The sequence below is a fragment of the Aristolochia californica genome, unplaced genomic scaffold (genome assembly GCF_029961685.1).
Source record: "Aristolochia californica isolate CCGP_79_NKW_82.1479 unplaced genomic scaffold, dmAriCali1.0.hap1 SCAF_10, whole genome shotgun sequence".
Taxonomy (NCBI): Eukaryota; Viridiplantae; Streptophyta; class Magnoliopsida; order Piperales; family Aristolochiaceae; genus Aristolochia; species Aristolochia californica.
This window is the reverse complement of record NW_027181771.1, coordinates 27,199,349-27,214,033: the sequence shown is the minus strand read 5'-3', so window position 1 is coordinate 27,214,033 and position 14,685 is coordinate 27,199,349. Positions and strand designations below refer to the sequence as shown.

Below are 14,685 nucleotides of genomic sequence, written 5' to 3'. Positions count from 1 at the left end.
TTATTAGGGTCATCCATTTACGTTCTCTTAAACATTTCTACGTCTTCTAAAGAATAAACACCTTGATTTGTGCCTCCACCAAGGTTTTCTTAGATACTTGTTTTGTTCTCTATTTTGCCCTTTTAAATTTTACACATGAAAATGAGGAGATCATGCTAACGTCATGCGTCATGTGATGGGTGTCCCACCACCCTTGGAAAGGCCTCAATTTTTTTAAATAGTGAAAAAAATAAAATAAAATTGCCCCACTGCATCGAGGGCATTTTGGTAACATTCAGCAGACAACTATTTTCCACTTTTTCGTTTTCTTTATTATTATTATTATTATTATTATTTTGATTTTTCCCAAGTTTCGTTCATATTCCCTCTCTCTCTCTCCTGTCAAGCCATTAATGACCTGCCATAATTTCGTCTCATGCCACTGTGACACCTCCTCTCCCTCCCCCACGCATCTCCATAAGTACTCCACCTTCCTCGCTCTTTCCTCGCCATCCGCTACTCGCTTTTCCCTCTGCTCCTGTCTCTCCTCTGTTTCCCCTCTCCTCTCGTCATGGCTTCCAACGGAGTCATCGCGGTTCTTGCGCTCCTTTCTGCTCTGACGCTTGTCAATGCACGAATTCCAGGTGTCTACACTGGCGGTTCATGGCAGGGTGCTCACGCTACGTTTTACGGCGGTAGCGACGCTTCGGGAACCATGGGTATGCCCCTCGAAAGATGAATGCTCTTGCCTTTGCTTCCTTCTTCCCCTTCCTCTTGAGTTTAGAGTTGCATTGTGTTCCGGGAGTTGTTTTTCTCTCTATCTCTTTGGCCTTTTTAGTAGGAGAGCGTTTACCATCGCCATTTTCCCACGCTTTTTCCCTTGTTGGTTACTCGTTTGTGACGTGGCTTGTTGGTGTCTTGCCTACAAGCTGCTTGTTACCTGTCTGCTGTAGTTGAAGCGTTTCATCTGAGTTTCTGGGTGTCCTGTGAAAGGGCATTTGCCCTATTTTGCTCTGTTTTTACTTTGTCCGGTTTAGAATGCTCTGTTTTTATTTTCTAAGGTAAAGTACATGCCAAGCTGAGCTTCCTCTCAGTCGAGGAGGCGCCTTTAGCTTTCGGTTCAAGTATCTAGACTTTCTATGCATAATTTCGGTGGCAAACTCTCCTTCTTTGGCTGTATCCACTGGTCCGGTGTCAGATTTGGATTTTGGGCACTTAGCTCAGCTTCATTTTATCGTGTCAAGGTGCATTGTCGAGCACATCATATACTCTTCACAGTACTCCCTGCCTTTACAGGGATTCGAGCTTTTGGTTGTATTGTCTCGAAGTTCCTGTCTGTGAAGCATTTCAATGTCTTTCACCCTTTCCTCTCCCCTTTTTTTTATGTTTTTAACCTCGCTATTTCAACCCATTTTTAATTAGACCAAAATATAACCAATTTAACTGCATTATCGCCTTGTTGATTCTTACAGGTGGAGCTTGCGGATACGGTAACCTCTACAGCCAGGGCTACGGTGTTAACACTGCAGCTCTCAGTACCGCCCTTTTCAACGACGGCCTTAGCTGCGGTGCCTGCTTCGAGATAAAGTGCGCCGAAGACCCAAAATGGTGCCATCCCGGCAGTCCTTCCATCTTTATCACGGCCACAAATTTCTGCCCGCCAAACTACGCTCTCCCCAGCGATAACGGCGGTTGGTGCAACCCCCCTCGTCCACATTTCGACCTTGCGATGCCCATGTTTCTGAAGATCGCAGAGTACCGCGCTGGCATCGTCCCCGTCTCCTACCGTAGGTGAGTCCCCTTTTTCCATCCGACTGTTCCCTGACAGATTCCGTCGTTGCTCTCTAGTTGGCCTGCTTTCTTTAGATGCAATGACGAATATGCCCAACAGCACAAGCACAGGTTTGCCTATTTGCTTCTTTTCACGGGGAATCAGATTCCGGTACCGTTTCTACGCTACCGGTATCGATTCTGGAAAGATTTTCCTTCGAAATTGTGTTAATCTTTGCAGTGGAGGGCAGGAACCGAAAGAGTTCTCCTTGTTATCCCATGGGCGCATGTGTGGTCATTTTCCATTTTGGTCTTTTAATCCTTTCCAAGGAACGAGTTGAAAGGTCCGAAACCCTAGTCCTGTAGTCAAACCACTTTATCCAAAGCCGATCCCACTTTTGTACAAAACTACCCTCGGTAATAACATTTAAAGACTCCCGCGGAAATCACGCTCCGCAATTCCTGGTCCGGTATTTGGCCTGCTGTAATATGACCATACCTAATATGTGGTAAATTCCTACTGTGGCAGGGTCCCGTGCCGGAAGAAGGGTGGCATCCGATTCACCATCAATGGCTTCCGCTACTTCAACCTGGTGCTGATCTCCAACGTGGCCGGTTCCGGTAACATCATCCGGGTCAGCGTCAAGGGAAGCCACACTGGATGGATGCCGATGAGCCGAAACTGGGGACAGAACTGGCAGTCGAACGCGATCCTCGCAGGGCAGGCCTTGTCCTTCCGAGTCACCGGATCTGATCACCGGACCTCCACCTCATGGAATATCGCCCCTGCCGGTTGGCAGTACGGTCAGACCTTCACCGGGAAGAATTTCCGGGTCTGACCGCTCAACCCAGATGAATTTTCCCGCCATAGTTTTTTGGCGGTAATTCAAAGTAGTCCGATGATTGTATTCCTTTTTTTTTTCGTTTTTGTTGGTATCGGTGAAAGGAGGAGAGATAAAAAGAGAGGGAGGGGGAAGGGGGGGGGGGGTCTGAAACAGTGAAAACAGGTGTGACTTTTTGACTCAGTGATGTAATCCTCGGGAAGGGGGGTTTGATATGTAATGTAATGTAACCGCTGTTGAAGTGGCTGCAAAAGGAAAAAGAAAAAATGTAGCCCGCAACTGCTTATTATTATCTTCTTTAGTGTTTTTATTTTATTTTTATATATATATATATATATATATATATATATATGGGTGTCTGAAATGGTATAATGTAATGTGGAATAGCAGTTATATGAATGAAATGTGATACTTTAAATAGGGTTTTTAATTGTCGGGTGTTCCGTGTACGGGGGTGAGACGAATCATTTGGTGGAGCCTGACATTATTTAACACGGCTTCAGAAAGTGGTTGATGCACCGCGTTAACAAAAAGCAGCGAGTCCTTTTTTAGCGTCAATTCAAGTCATAACCGCGTGAGTGGCAGTCATCTCTTCACTCTGCATCACTCTCACTACTACTACTACTACTTGTACTGTGATCGTGTGTAAGATTTAAAAAAGTGGATGTCTCCATTCGTAACGATTTCAAACTTATGGGAGCTAAAATCCTAGAAAATGATCTTCCAGATGCTTTGTAAATTGGAGGGGAGTGATCCTCCACGACTACTACTCCTGGTGTGCAAAGAGAACTTCCATATAAGAGAATAATGAAAAACAGAGTGAGAAACCTCTACTCACCGAGTTTTGTGGGTTGCATTCAAAATAGAGTGATGATTCAAATTATGGCATCTAGTTGGCAACCTTTAAGAAGACAGTCTTTTAAATGTGGACAGGCACCATTATTCTGCCCCTCTTCCTATGTACGTCTACTACAATTTTTGTCCTTTTTTGAAGGAAATGAAAAAACGTGTAGCATAGCCTTTTATCTCCATTTCCTTTCCAAAATTGAGAGAGATTTCAAAATAAAAACAAACATAAAAGGATATTTACTAGTTTTTATAATTATAATTTTATGTATCTCTATAAAAGTTCTCTTTATTGCCTAATCATGTCACCCTTACACAATTAGGTGTCTTTTAATAGTCTTTAGCACTGCAAGTGCATTGTAACTAGGGGTGACATTGAACCCAGTTGGTTCAATTCACGAGCTCGCCAACCAGCTTGTTTACTTAAACCCAGGGTCAGAAGTCGGGAGTTGGGAGTGACACCGGAGTACGAGCTAGACTCATTTCATCCAACGTTAACGATGCGCACGTCAAAATACCCTCAAAGGCCGGTAGTGCGTGTATTGATGTCGTGCGTCAGAGGATGTCATCGTGACGGCGTTGAGGATGTGACAAATGCAGCTTAGGGGTGCAGTTGTGGGACAACTGAAACCAACGCTAACTGTGTCGATGTTTCAGTATGCTCTTGGCGGAGAGCTGCCTAGGTCGGGAGTGCCGGTTTTCGTACTCTTTGGCTATCCAGCAACACTGCACACTGGAACACCGACCATGCTCTTTGCACGTGGCTGGAGGTTCAAGACGACTTTCAGCATGCAGAAACAAAATAAAATAAAATAAAGAGAACACATTCATTTAAATGCATGTGAGGCATTAAGTGGCGACTTGGTTAGTATTGTTTGGATTGGTTGTGACTCGCTTGATCTAAACCGTGCAACTGAGACGTCTGAGTGAAGGTCGGGCCAACTTGATAATCCTACAAAAAAAAAAAAAAAAAAATTGTTGAGGGTGGGATTTGAACCCACAACCTCAACTGAAAATTTTGGGAAATGATCACTAGCCAATCTCACCTTGAGTGTTATTGTTGGATATATTTAATGGATATTTTGCATAACTAGAAAATCAGTATATTTGTTTTTCTGGCCATTTCTCATTTATTTCATATAAACTAAATCATTTTACATGCATATATAACTGTATAAATGCATATTTAAGATAATTTTTCTCTTATGAAAAAAAATTATTTAGGTTTTTATGCATACTTAATTTTCTATGCATATTTTTTTACCTAAATATAAGGAATTATTAATTTGCATAAATTTTAGTCAATTATTTTGCTATCATATTTTGTTTTTACATTTGAATAATTGAGTAATAATCACAACATTCTTAATTATGAAAATATCTAGTGACAATAAGCTTAGTCACATAAAGCTAATGTTAAACAATTGTGATCAATCATGGAGATATAATAATTTAATCCCACAGGTAAATATTATATTTAATTGATTAATTAGGATGGGATAAAAATATTTAAAAAACAATTCTAGTTGCTCTCAAGCCTAGAAAATTCCTTTAAAGATTAATTTTTTATCCCATCATAAAGTGACATAAATCAATTTTGTGTTATAATCTAAGCCCACAGGAAATATTATAATGACATGTTAATTTATTTGCTTGAATTTATTTACATGGGTAAATATTTAATATTTGATTTCATTGCATGTTTTAGTAAGCTTGTTGTTTATTTTGAAATTGTTCAAACTTAATCTATTCCAAAATTTGATTGCTCATATATTATTCCTCTGAATGGAGACAATTATACTGATTAGAAAAAGGAAAATTCTCCTATAATTGGGGTGCATGGATCTTGACTTAGCACTTCGAGTGGATGAACCTCTAATTGAGATTTGTATTTTACGCAAATTTTGAAATATAGATTCGAGCTCAAACTCGAATTCGGTTAAAATTATTGGGTTCGAATTTGATTCCAATTTTAGGCTGACTCTGCTCAAGCTTTAGTTCAAAGTAATTAAAATCAAGTCCAGTTGGAATATATACAGGTTGGAACTCGGCTTAGCTCGATGCTACCCTTAATTGCAACCACAGATTTTCAATCTCAGACGGTGAGGATAAATGAAAACAAAACTATCAAACCATAAGAACCAAAAAAAAAGTGTGCAAGAGGAGTGTTACTTCAAAAAATATTCAGGTCACTCCATATTCCTCGAGCCAACAAAGAACCTGAAATCTAATAATAGCGTGGGAACCACCCCACAGATAAGAAACCCGGCCATGAAAATGAATCGCTGTGGAACCCCTCTGTAGGCCTCTCGTCAGGGAATTTAAATCAAGAATGAATGAAACGAGTCTCTTTTATTCTCTTCGTATGGTTGGAAGGACCCAGTTAAATGCTAGTATAAGCAGATCTGACCCTACTACCAGAGACCAAATAAATGTGATATTCGGTGAAAGAGAGGTATTTAGTCGCACTTCAAATAGTGTAAAGGAGAAGACAAACATATGCACACAATTAGTTTACTGGTTTAAGGCCTGTAAGTGTTTTAAGATTGGGGGTTCTCTAGAATGTTAAGGTCCACAACAAATCATATCCAGTAGCTTGAAATATCTTCTGGATATTATCTCACCTGTTAGTGCGCCTCTGGGTCAAGTGAAAGTAAATTAGATTACACCGTCACTTGACTCGGATGCGTTAGGGGGGGTTAGTGCCCCAAAGTGGATTCTTGAAGATCAAGTCATGTCCAACATGAAGATCATGTCATGTCATGTACATGAAGATCAGGTAAGAATTTGTGTTAGTGTTGACGACTTCATGTGCACTGGAAAACAGTTTCCAGTGTTAGTGCCCCAACATGAGAAAAACATAAAAAACAAGAGAATTTTTAAACCTTTACAGTGCACTTAATTACAACATAATCCTTAAACCCCAAATTAGGTAAAACAACCATTATTACTACACGAATAAGTTATTTAATGTATAATTAAATATACTAATATATTTATTAATTGAATTAGATATTTTATTGTACATTAATATGGTAATTACATGAGCCAATGAAATACCTACATGATTAATTAAAAATAATAAATAAATAACATTATAAATAACAAAAACGAAAGTAATACGTTGAGTTATTAATTTATTAATAACATATGATATACTTTAACCTAAAAATGAATAATTTAAGAGAAAAAATTGATCTAATCATAACTTTAACACACTATATATTTGTACATAATATATTTTATGTATTATTAATTATTAATATATTATCACAAAATTTTAAACTATTGGTTTAATTAACTATAGCAATCGGATAATTATGCCAAAAATAATTTATCAAATATTTATTTTAACAATATTTTAATTATGACTATTAAATCACTATTTTAATATAGTAACTGTAAAATAAATATATTAAATAAATTAAAATAATTATTTATAAATAAAAATAATTATTTTATAAATAAAAATTATAAATTAATAATTTTTATGAAGATAGTTTAATTTTTCCTAACTTAGGAAAAATTAAACCATCGTCGTCTACCTCAGCTGCGAGCCAAAGGGCAACGACGATGGCGACGGGGACGGGCTAGTAGGCGACGGTGACGGCCAGCGACGACGGCGGGCAACGAAGATGGCGACGGGGACGGGCTAGTAGGCAATGGCGACAGCCGGTGACGGAACGAGAGAGGGTTGCGGGAACGAGAGACGGTTGCGGAATGAGAGAGGGTTGCGGCAACACCGAGAGAGGGCTTCGGCAACACCGAGAGAGGGCTGCGGCAACACCGAGAGAGGGTTGTGGAAGGAGAGAGGGTTGTGGAAATGAAATGGCAAAGAGGGTGTGCGACAGAGAGCCCCCCGAGAGACAGCCCCGCTCGACGAGAGAGAGCCCGCGCGAGAGTCATGTAGATGATTCTCAAAATCGGGCGGAAAGCACTTTCCGCCCGTTACTCTTGAGACATGAACTCTTGAGTCATGTATCTTCATGTACATGACATGAATTTTGGCTCTCCCTAACGACATCAGGACATGAACTGCGTAATACGCATGAAGATCATGTCCTGAGTCATGTGCACTAACCCCCCCTTAGTGTATGCATTGGGTGTCAGTTCAAGTGGATGAACGAGTTCATTCACTTGAACTTACTTATGAGTAAAATGGATGAATTAAGATTCCCACCGAAATCCTGGTTCATCCACTTAAATTTACTTATGAGTAAAGTGGGTGAATCAAGATTTCCACTGAAATCCTGGTTCATCCACTTGAACTCGTCAGCTAGCGAAAGTGCACTCACTCTCGGCTTTCTCTCCCTCTTCCCTCTCCCTGTCACTCTCAGACTCTCTTCTTTTTCCTCTCCTATGTCCTTGTCACTCTCGGCCCACGTCAACTCTGCGTCTCCCCCTCCGACCTTCCTCCTCTCTATGTCGTCTCAACGGAAACTCATCCCGCCTCTAACGATTTCCTCTCTTGTCTCTACCTTCTAGCTCTTTTTTCCCCCTTCTCTCGCTTCTCACTCTATTTTCCCCTAAATTCTCTTGATTTCCTTTGATTTTTCCTATTTCAGTTTTGATTTCCTTCAATTTCCCCCATTTAAATTTTGATTTCCTTCGATTCCCCCCATTCTGACATCAATTTCTCCAATTCTACTTCAATTTCCCCCACTAGGCTTCGGTTTTTCCCAAATTTCAGAGGTAGCCCTAAATTTCATTTTTAGGGTATAATTTCGGGTTTAGGGTTTATGGTATTTAGGGTTTAGGGTTAAATGGTTTATTAGGGTGTAATTTCTGGAATTAGGGTTAGGGTTTAATTAGTAGTTTCGGGTTTGGGGGTTTTCAAGGGATTAGGGTTTGGGGTTTAATTTTGAGTTTGGGGCTTAGGGTTTTGTGTGTAGGTTTATTAGGATTTTATCATTAATTAAATTAATGATTTTTTATTTTTTGGAAATACATTATTAATTTATACTACATAAAAATCTATCTTATGTTATTATAAAATATTATATTATATTTATTTATTATCTTTATTATTTTTATTACTATATTAAATTAGTAATTTAAGAGTGGTAATTAAAATATTGTTAAAGTAAGCATTTGATTAAACATTTTTTTAATTATTCTATTTTTATCATTAATTAAACTAATATTTTTTAATTTTTTAAAAAAATATTATTAATTTATACTACGTAAAAATCTATCTTATGTTATTAATAAAATATTATATTTATTTATTTATAATATTTATTATTTTAATTACTATATTAAATTAATATTTTAAGAGTGATAATTAAAATATTGTTAAAGTAAGCATTTTTGTTTAATTATTCTATTCTTATCATTAATTAAACTAATGATTTTTAATTTTTTGAAAATTTATTACTAATTTATACTATGTAAAATATATCTTATGTTATTAATAAAATATTTTATTTTATTTATTTATTATATTCATTGCATGTAATTATTATATTAATTTAGACGAAACTATAATCTATCTTAATTTATCAATGAAATATTTTACTTAATTAATTAGTATATTAATATATTTTAATACTATAATAAATTACTTACTAGGATAGTAACCATGTTTATTTTGGTTAATGATCTATAGGTTTTATTTTTGATTGCACGCGACAGCACACCAAATTTTGGCGCCATTGTCGGGGAGTGAATCTAGTTGATTTTTGTGTTTCTTGTGATCCATATTTCGTTCTTGAAATTTTCAAAAAAAAAAAAAATCGTTAGTTTTTCCTAGTTACGATTTTGGCAAAATTCTGATTCTGAAGCCAAATTCCATTGTTTTCTAGGGTTTTTAGAATTTTTATTTGTTTTCATTATTTTAGATTTTTCTTGAATTGTTTTCATGTTTTGTTGGAGTTGCCTTGATTGTTTATGACTAAAGCGATCTTCTAATCAAAGAGATTTGCAGTGCAATCCATAAATAAAGAGAACTTTGCACAGGTTAAGGAAAGAAGTTCAGAGGAATTTTGAAGAGAACGATCTAGCTCTTGATTCCCCATTTGATAGCTAACTTGATTTAGAGGAAGAAGTCAAGGTTGGAAATCGAACTTTGAAAGAGCTTGCAACCCCTGATTTGAATCAACAACTCTTATGCATAATGTTCCCTACTTTAGATGCTACTACTACATTTGAATAAAAATTTAGACTAATACATCTCTTGCCCACTTTTCATGGTCTTGTAGGTGAAGATCTTCACAAGCATCTAAAGGAGTTTTATGTGGTATGCACGAGTATGAAACCCACGGGGTGACTAAAGAGCAAATTAAATTACGAGCATTTCCGCTTTCTTTGAAAGATTGGCTCTTTTATCTACCCTCAGGGACTATTACCACATAGAATGAGATGAAGAGATTGTTTTTGGAGAAATATTTCTTAACTTCAAGGGCGGCCAACATTCGAAAAGAAATCTGTGGTGTAAGGCAGCATAACGAAGTGTCCCTACACGAATACTGGGAATGTTTTAAGAAATTATGTGCAAGTTGCCCCCATCATCAGATTAGCGAGCAACTTCTTATCTAATATTTTTATGAGGCCCTTCTACCCACTGATAGGAGCATGATTGATGCTGCAAGTGGAGGATCTTTGGTGGATAAAACACATGAGGCAGCGGAAACTTGATTGCAAATATGGCGATCAATTCTCAACAATTTGACACTAGGCTTGACCTTCCATCTAAGAATGTTAACGAGGTAAATATTTCCTCCCTTGAACAACAAATTGTGAGTCTAACTTCTCTTGTTTGTCAAATGGTTGTAGGTAATACGCAAACATCGAAGGCTTGTGAGATTTGTTTAGTAGTAGGGCATCCAGCCGATATGTGCCCAACTCTTTAAGAGGAGCCCATTGAGCAAGTGAATGCGGGTGGTTTTCCTAGACAACCGCAAAGGATGTATGATCCCTATTCAAACACCACTAACATGGGATGAAGGGATCATCCTAACTTTAGCTATGGGAATCCACAAGTTAATCAGCCAACGACTCAAAATCACCCAAGTTACCAACAATATAGGCAACCATACTCCCCTAGATAACAATCGGGCCAAACTTCCAATTCTGGTATGTCTTTAGAAGATATTGTTAAGTCTCTTGCCACTAATACTTTGCAATTTCAACAGGAGACGAAACAATTTCAACAAGAGGCAAGGCCAATATTCAAAGTTTGGACAATTAGATGGGCTAGATGGCAACTGCAATTAGTAGGCTAGAGGCACAAAGTTCGAGGAAATTACCCTAAGAGAAAATGCAAGTGCAATCTTTTTGAAAAGTGGTAATGTTGAATTTATGAAAAAGAGAAATACTTCATTGACTTCATTAACTTATTTTAATCAGAGTATAATACATGAACCTTTATTTATAATAGAGGATGGTAGTAGAGTCCAATTATAATAAAACTACCTTTGTCCTAATTATACCCAAACTCTAACACTTAAAAATTGTAGAATTTAGGATCTCATGAAAGAAACTTTAGATCAACGAGGAAGAATAAGAAGAAAAAGAAGAGAGAAGAGAGAAGGAGAGGAGAAGAAGAAGGATGTGGAAGGAGAGAATTTGGATTAAGGGAGAAGAGGTTTGCATCAAAGTGAAAATGAGAGCTGGATGAATTTGTGGAAAGAGAGGAGAGTGCTTCAATGTTCTACCTCTTAACCAATGCCTTTATTTATAGTCTTTACAATGCCCTTAGGGCTACAATTTGATGAAATAAAAGATATAACAAGACCACACATTTACACCTTTATGCCATCTTTAAGTGAAGTATCATATTTCACACATGTGCAACTCCTTTGACGTGTGAGTTTCTTACCTTGAGCTTGTGGGCTTGAGCCCATCTTCCAACACTCCCCCTCAAGCTGGAGGAGAAAAGACATCATAAATACCCAACTTGCCATATATAACGATAGGATTTTAGATGTAACGAGCTTAGTGAGAATATCAGCAACTTGCTCTTAAGATAACACATGTTTGAGAGAGATTATTCCTGCTTGAAACTTCTCCCGTATAAAATGACAATCGACCTCAATATGTTTAGTTCTTTCATGAAAAACTGGATTTGAAGTAATATGAATGGCTGCTTGATTATCACAATGCAGACCCATGGACATTTTTTTATAAAAACCGAATTTGGTAAGAAGGGTCCTAACCCATAAAAGTTCACTAACGGTATGGGCCATAGTTCTGTATTCTGCTTCGGTGCTAGATCTTACAACCACATTTTACTTCTTACTTTTCCATGTAACCAAGTTTCCTCCAACTAGAGTACAATATCCTGATGTAGATTTTCTTTCATCAGGTGATCCAGTCCAATCTGCATCTGAGAAGCCTTCTATGTTGAAGTGTCTATGTTTTTTATACATCAATCCTCTTCCTGGAGCTCCTTTTAGGAAACGTAATATTTTTTCTAAAGCTTGCCAGTGGGTAATTTGTGGTTTGTGCATGAATTGACTCACCATACTTACAACATATGATATATCTGGCCTAGTTACCATGAGATAAATCAGTTTTCCCACGATTCTTTGATATTTGCCAATATCAATATCTTCTTCTTTTGTTGCACATAATTTTACATTTGTATCCATAGGTGTGTCGACTGGTCTACAACCCTTCATTCTTGTTTTTTCAAGGAGATCCAAGACATATTTCCTTTGAGACAATATTATCCCATATTTGGATTGAATAACTTCTATACCCAAAAAACATTTAAGCATACCAAGATCTTTAGTCTTGAATTCCTGACATATCATCTTTTTCACCACTTGTATGCTAAGAGCATCATCACCGGTTAAGATAATATCATCCACATATACGACCAATAATATTTTCCCTTTGACAGTATCTTTATAATATACGGAATGATCAACTGAGTACCGATGAAAACCAAACCGTAGAAGTGTTTGACTAAATTTATCAAACCAAGCCCGAGGGGACGGCTTAATCCCATATAAAGATTTTTTTAATCAGCATACTAACTCCCCCTCAACCACATAACCAGGTGGTTGAACCATATAAATTTCCTCACTTATATCACCATTTAAAAAAAATATTTTTTAACATCCAATTGATAGACGGGCCATGATGACTTAGCAGCAACAGATAAGATGATGCGTACTGAATTCAATTTTTCAACAAGAGAGAAAGTCTCATCATAATCTATCCCATAGCACTGCGTGTAGCCCTTAGCAACGAGTCGAGCTTTAAGACAAACAATCAATCCATTCGGATTATGTTTTACCGAAAAAACCCATCTACAACCAACCGGTCTTTTACCTTTAGGGAGTGATGTTAAGGACCAGGTGTGATTTTCGTATAGGGCATGCATTTCTTCATCCATAGCCGCCTTCCATCCTGGATGCCTCAGAGCCTTCTGATATAACTGTGGAATGGAAGTAGAAGAAAGAGACGCAAGGAACTGAAAACACTCGGAAGACAAGCGATGGTGAGACATAAAATTTGAGATAGGATGCGAAGTAGTACAAGAACGACGTTCCTTTCTTAAAGCAATAGGCCGAGTATCAAATTCAGGCTTATACATAGGAGGAGAAGGACTCCTCTGGTGGATCCGACAACTCCACAGGTGAAGGTACGATGGTGCATCAGGGGTTGGGTTAACTTCAAGATTGAAAAACACAAGCGAACAAGGAGTGGTAGAAGGACAAGTCCATCTTGGAGGAGCATCATGGGAGGAGTAGAAGGAGGTGTTCTCAAAGAAAGTCACATCCCTAGAGATAAACATCATTCGAAGGGTAGGATTGTAACAGACATAACCTTTTTGAGTGCGAGAGTACCCCAAAAAAATGTACCTCATAGACCGAGGATCAAGTTTATTTTTATGTGGGGATGTAACATGAACAAAACACATATATCCAAACACTTTCAAAGGAAGAGAAAAAAAATCTTCACCATTAAATAACACAGAGTAAAGAGTTTTATGATGAAGAACTGATGAAGGTAACCTATTAATAAGAAAACATATTGTAAGTATAGCATGAAGCCAATAGAAATAGGGTACCTTCATGGAATAGAGAAGGCCTCGAGCAACTTCAAGAAGATGACGATTCTTCCTTTCAGCAACACCATTTTGTTGAGGAGTATAGGCACATGATGTTTAATGAATAAACTCATTACTCTCACAAAATGATTTGAATTCAATAGACATATATTCCTTAGCATTATCAGATCTAAGGATTTGAATTTTCTTCCCAAATTGTGTCAATACCATAACATGAAATTTTTAAACAAAGGAAGAATTTTTGAACTCTCTTTAAATAAATATAACCAAGTCACTCGGGTAAAATCATCAACAAAAATGACAAAATATTTAACATGGGAAATATTTGAGACACATAAAGGTCCCCATACATCAGAATGTATTAGCTCAAAATGAGTAGTACTTGTACTTGTAAGACGAGGAGAAATGTACTCCTAATATGTTTACTTAATTGACAAACCTCACAATTGAAATTAGAAAGTTCTTTTAAGGATGGAAGCAACGAACGAAGTGAAGGGGTAGACGGATGACCAAGTCGGTTGTGCCAAAGTTGGACCTCAGATGTAGTGGATGATAATGCAGCTAATAGTGGAAGAGTGAAGTAGTACAAACCCCCCTTTTCATGGCCGCCACCAATCACTTGTTTCGTAGTGAGATCCTGAAATACACAAGAAGGCGGTGAGAAGGTGATAGAGCAATTTAATTGTTTGGTTAATTGACTAACCGAGAACAAATTTAAAGGAAATTGAGGGACAAACAAAATATCTTGAAGGGGAATAGATGAGGTAAGAGAGGAGGAACTTTTGCCAAGGACCTTGGTTTGGGTACCATTAGCAATAGTAACGAATTTATAAGGATAACAAGGAGATAAAGACTGCAACAAGTGTTTGTTACCTGATAGATGTTTGGAGGCCCTGGAGTCGATGATCCAAGAAGAAGAGGAAGAAGAAGAAGAAGAAGAAAGCATACCTGAGACAATAGTAGTAGATGATGAGGGAATAGAGGATTCAATGAAGGACTTCATTTTCTAAAATGCAACATAGTCTTTAGCAGAAAGAGTCACATTTTCGGAGGATGATTCAGCCTTATCTTCATGTTTTTCAATGCTAATAGAGATTGGGTTAGTCGTGGCTCAATCAGGCTTGCCATGAAGTTTCCAGCATGTTACCATAAGGTGGTTCTAACCACCACAGTAAGTACAAAGTCGAGGCTCAGTACGGGAATTATTCGGACCTGTTCGACCACCTC

At 37.6% G+C, this 14,685-nt stretch overlaps 1 protein-coding gene across 1 annotated transcript; it reads left to right on the top strand.

Annotated features, from left to right (window-relative positions):
* Nucleotides 1-485: 485 nt before the first annotated feature.
* On the top strand, nucleotides 486-2,725 carry LOC137934961 (expansin-A6-like). The gene is made up of 3 exons (XM_068779569.1): nucleotides 486-698; nucleotides 1,452-1,770; nucleotides 2,279-2,725. Exons 1-3 carry the CDS (start codon nucleotides 551-553, stop codon nucleotides 2,586-2,588), a joined length of 777 nt encoding a protein of 258 aa, XP_068635670.1. The 5' UTR covers nucleotides 486-550; the 3' UTR covers nucleotides 2,589-2,725.
* The last annotated feature ends 11,960 nt before the right edge of the window (nucleotides 2,726-14,685 follow it).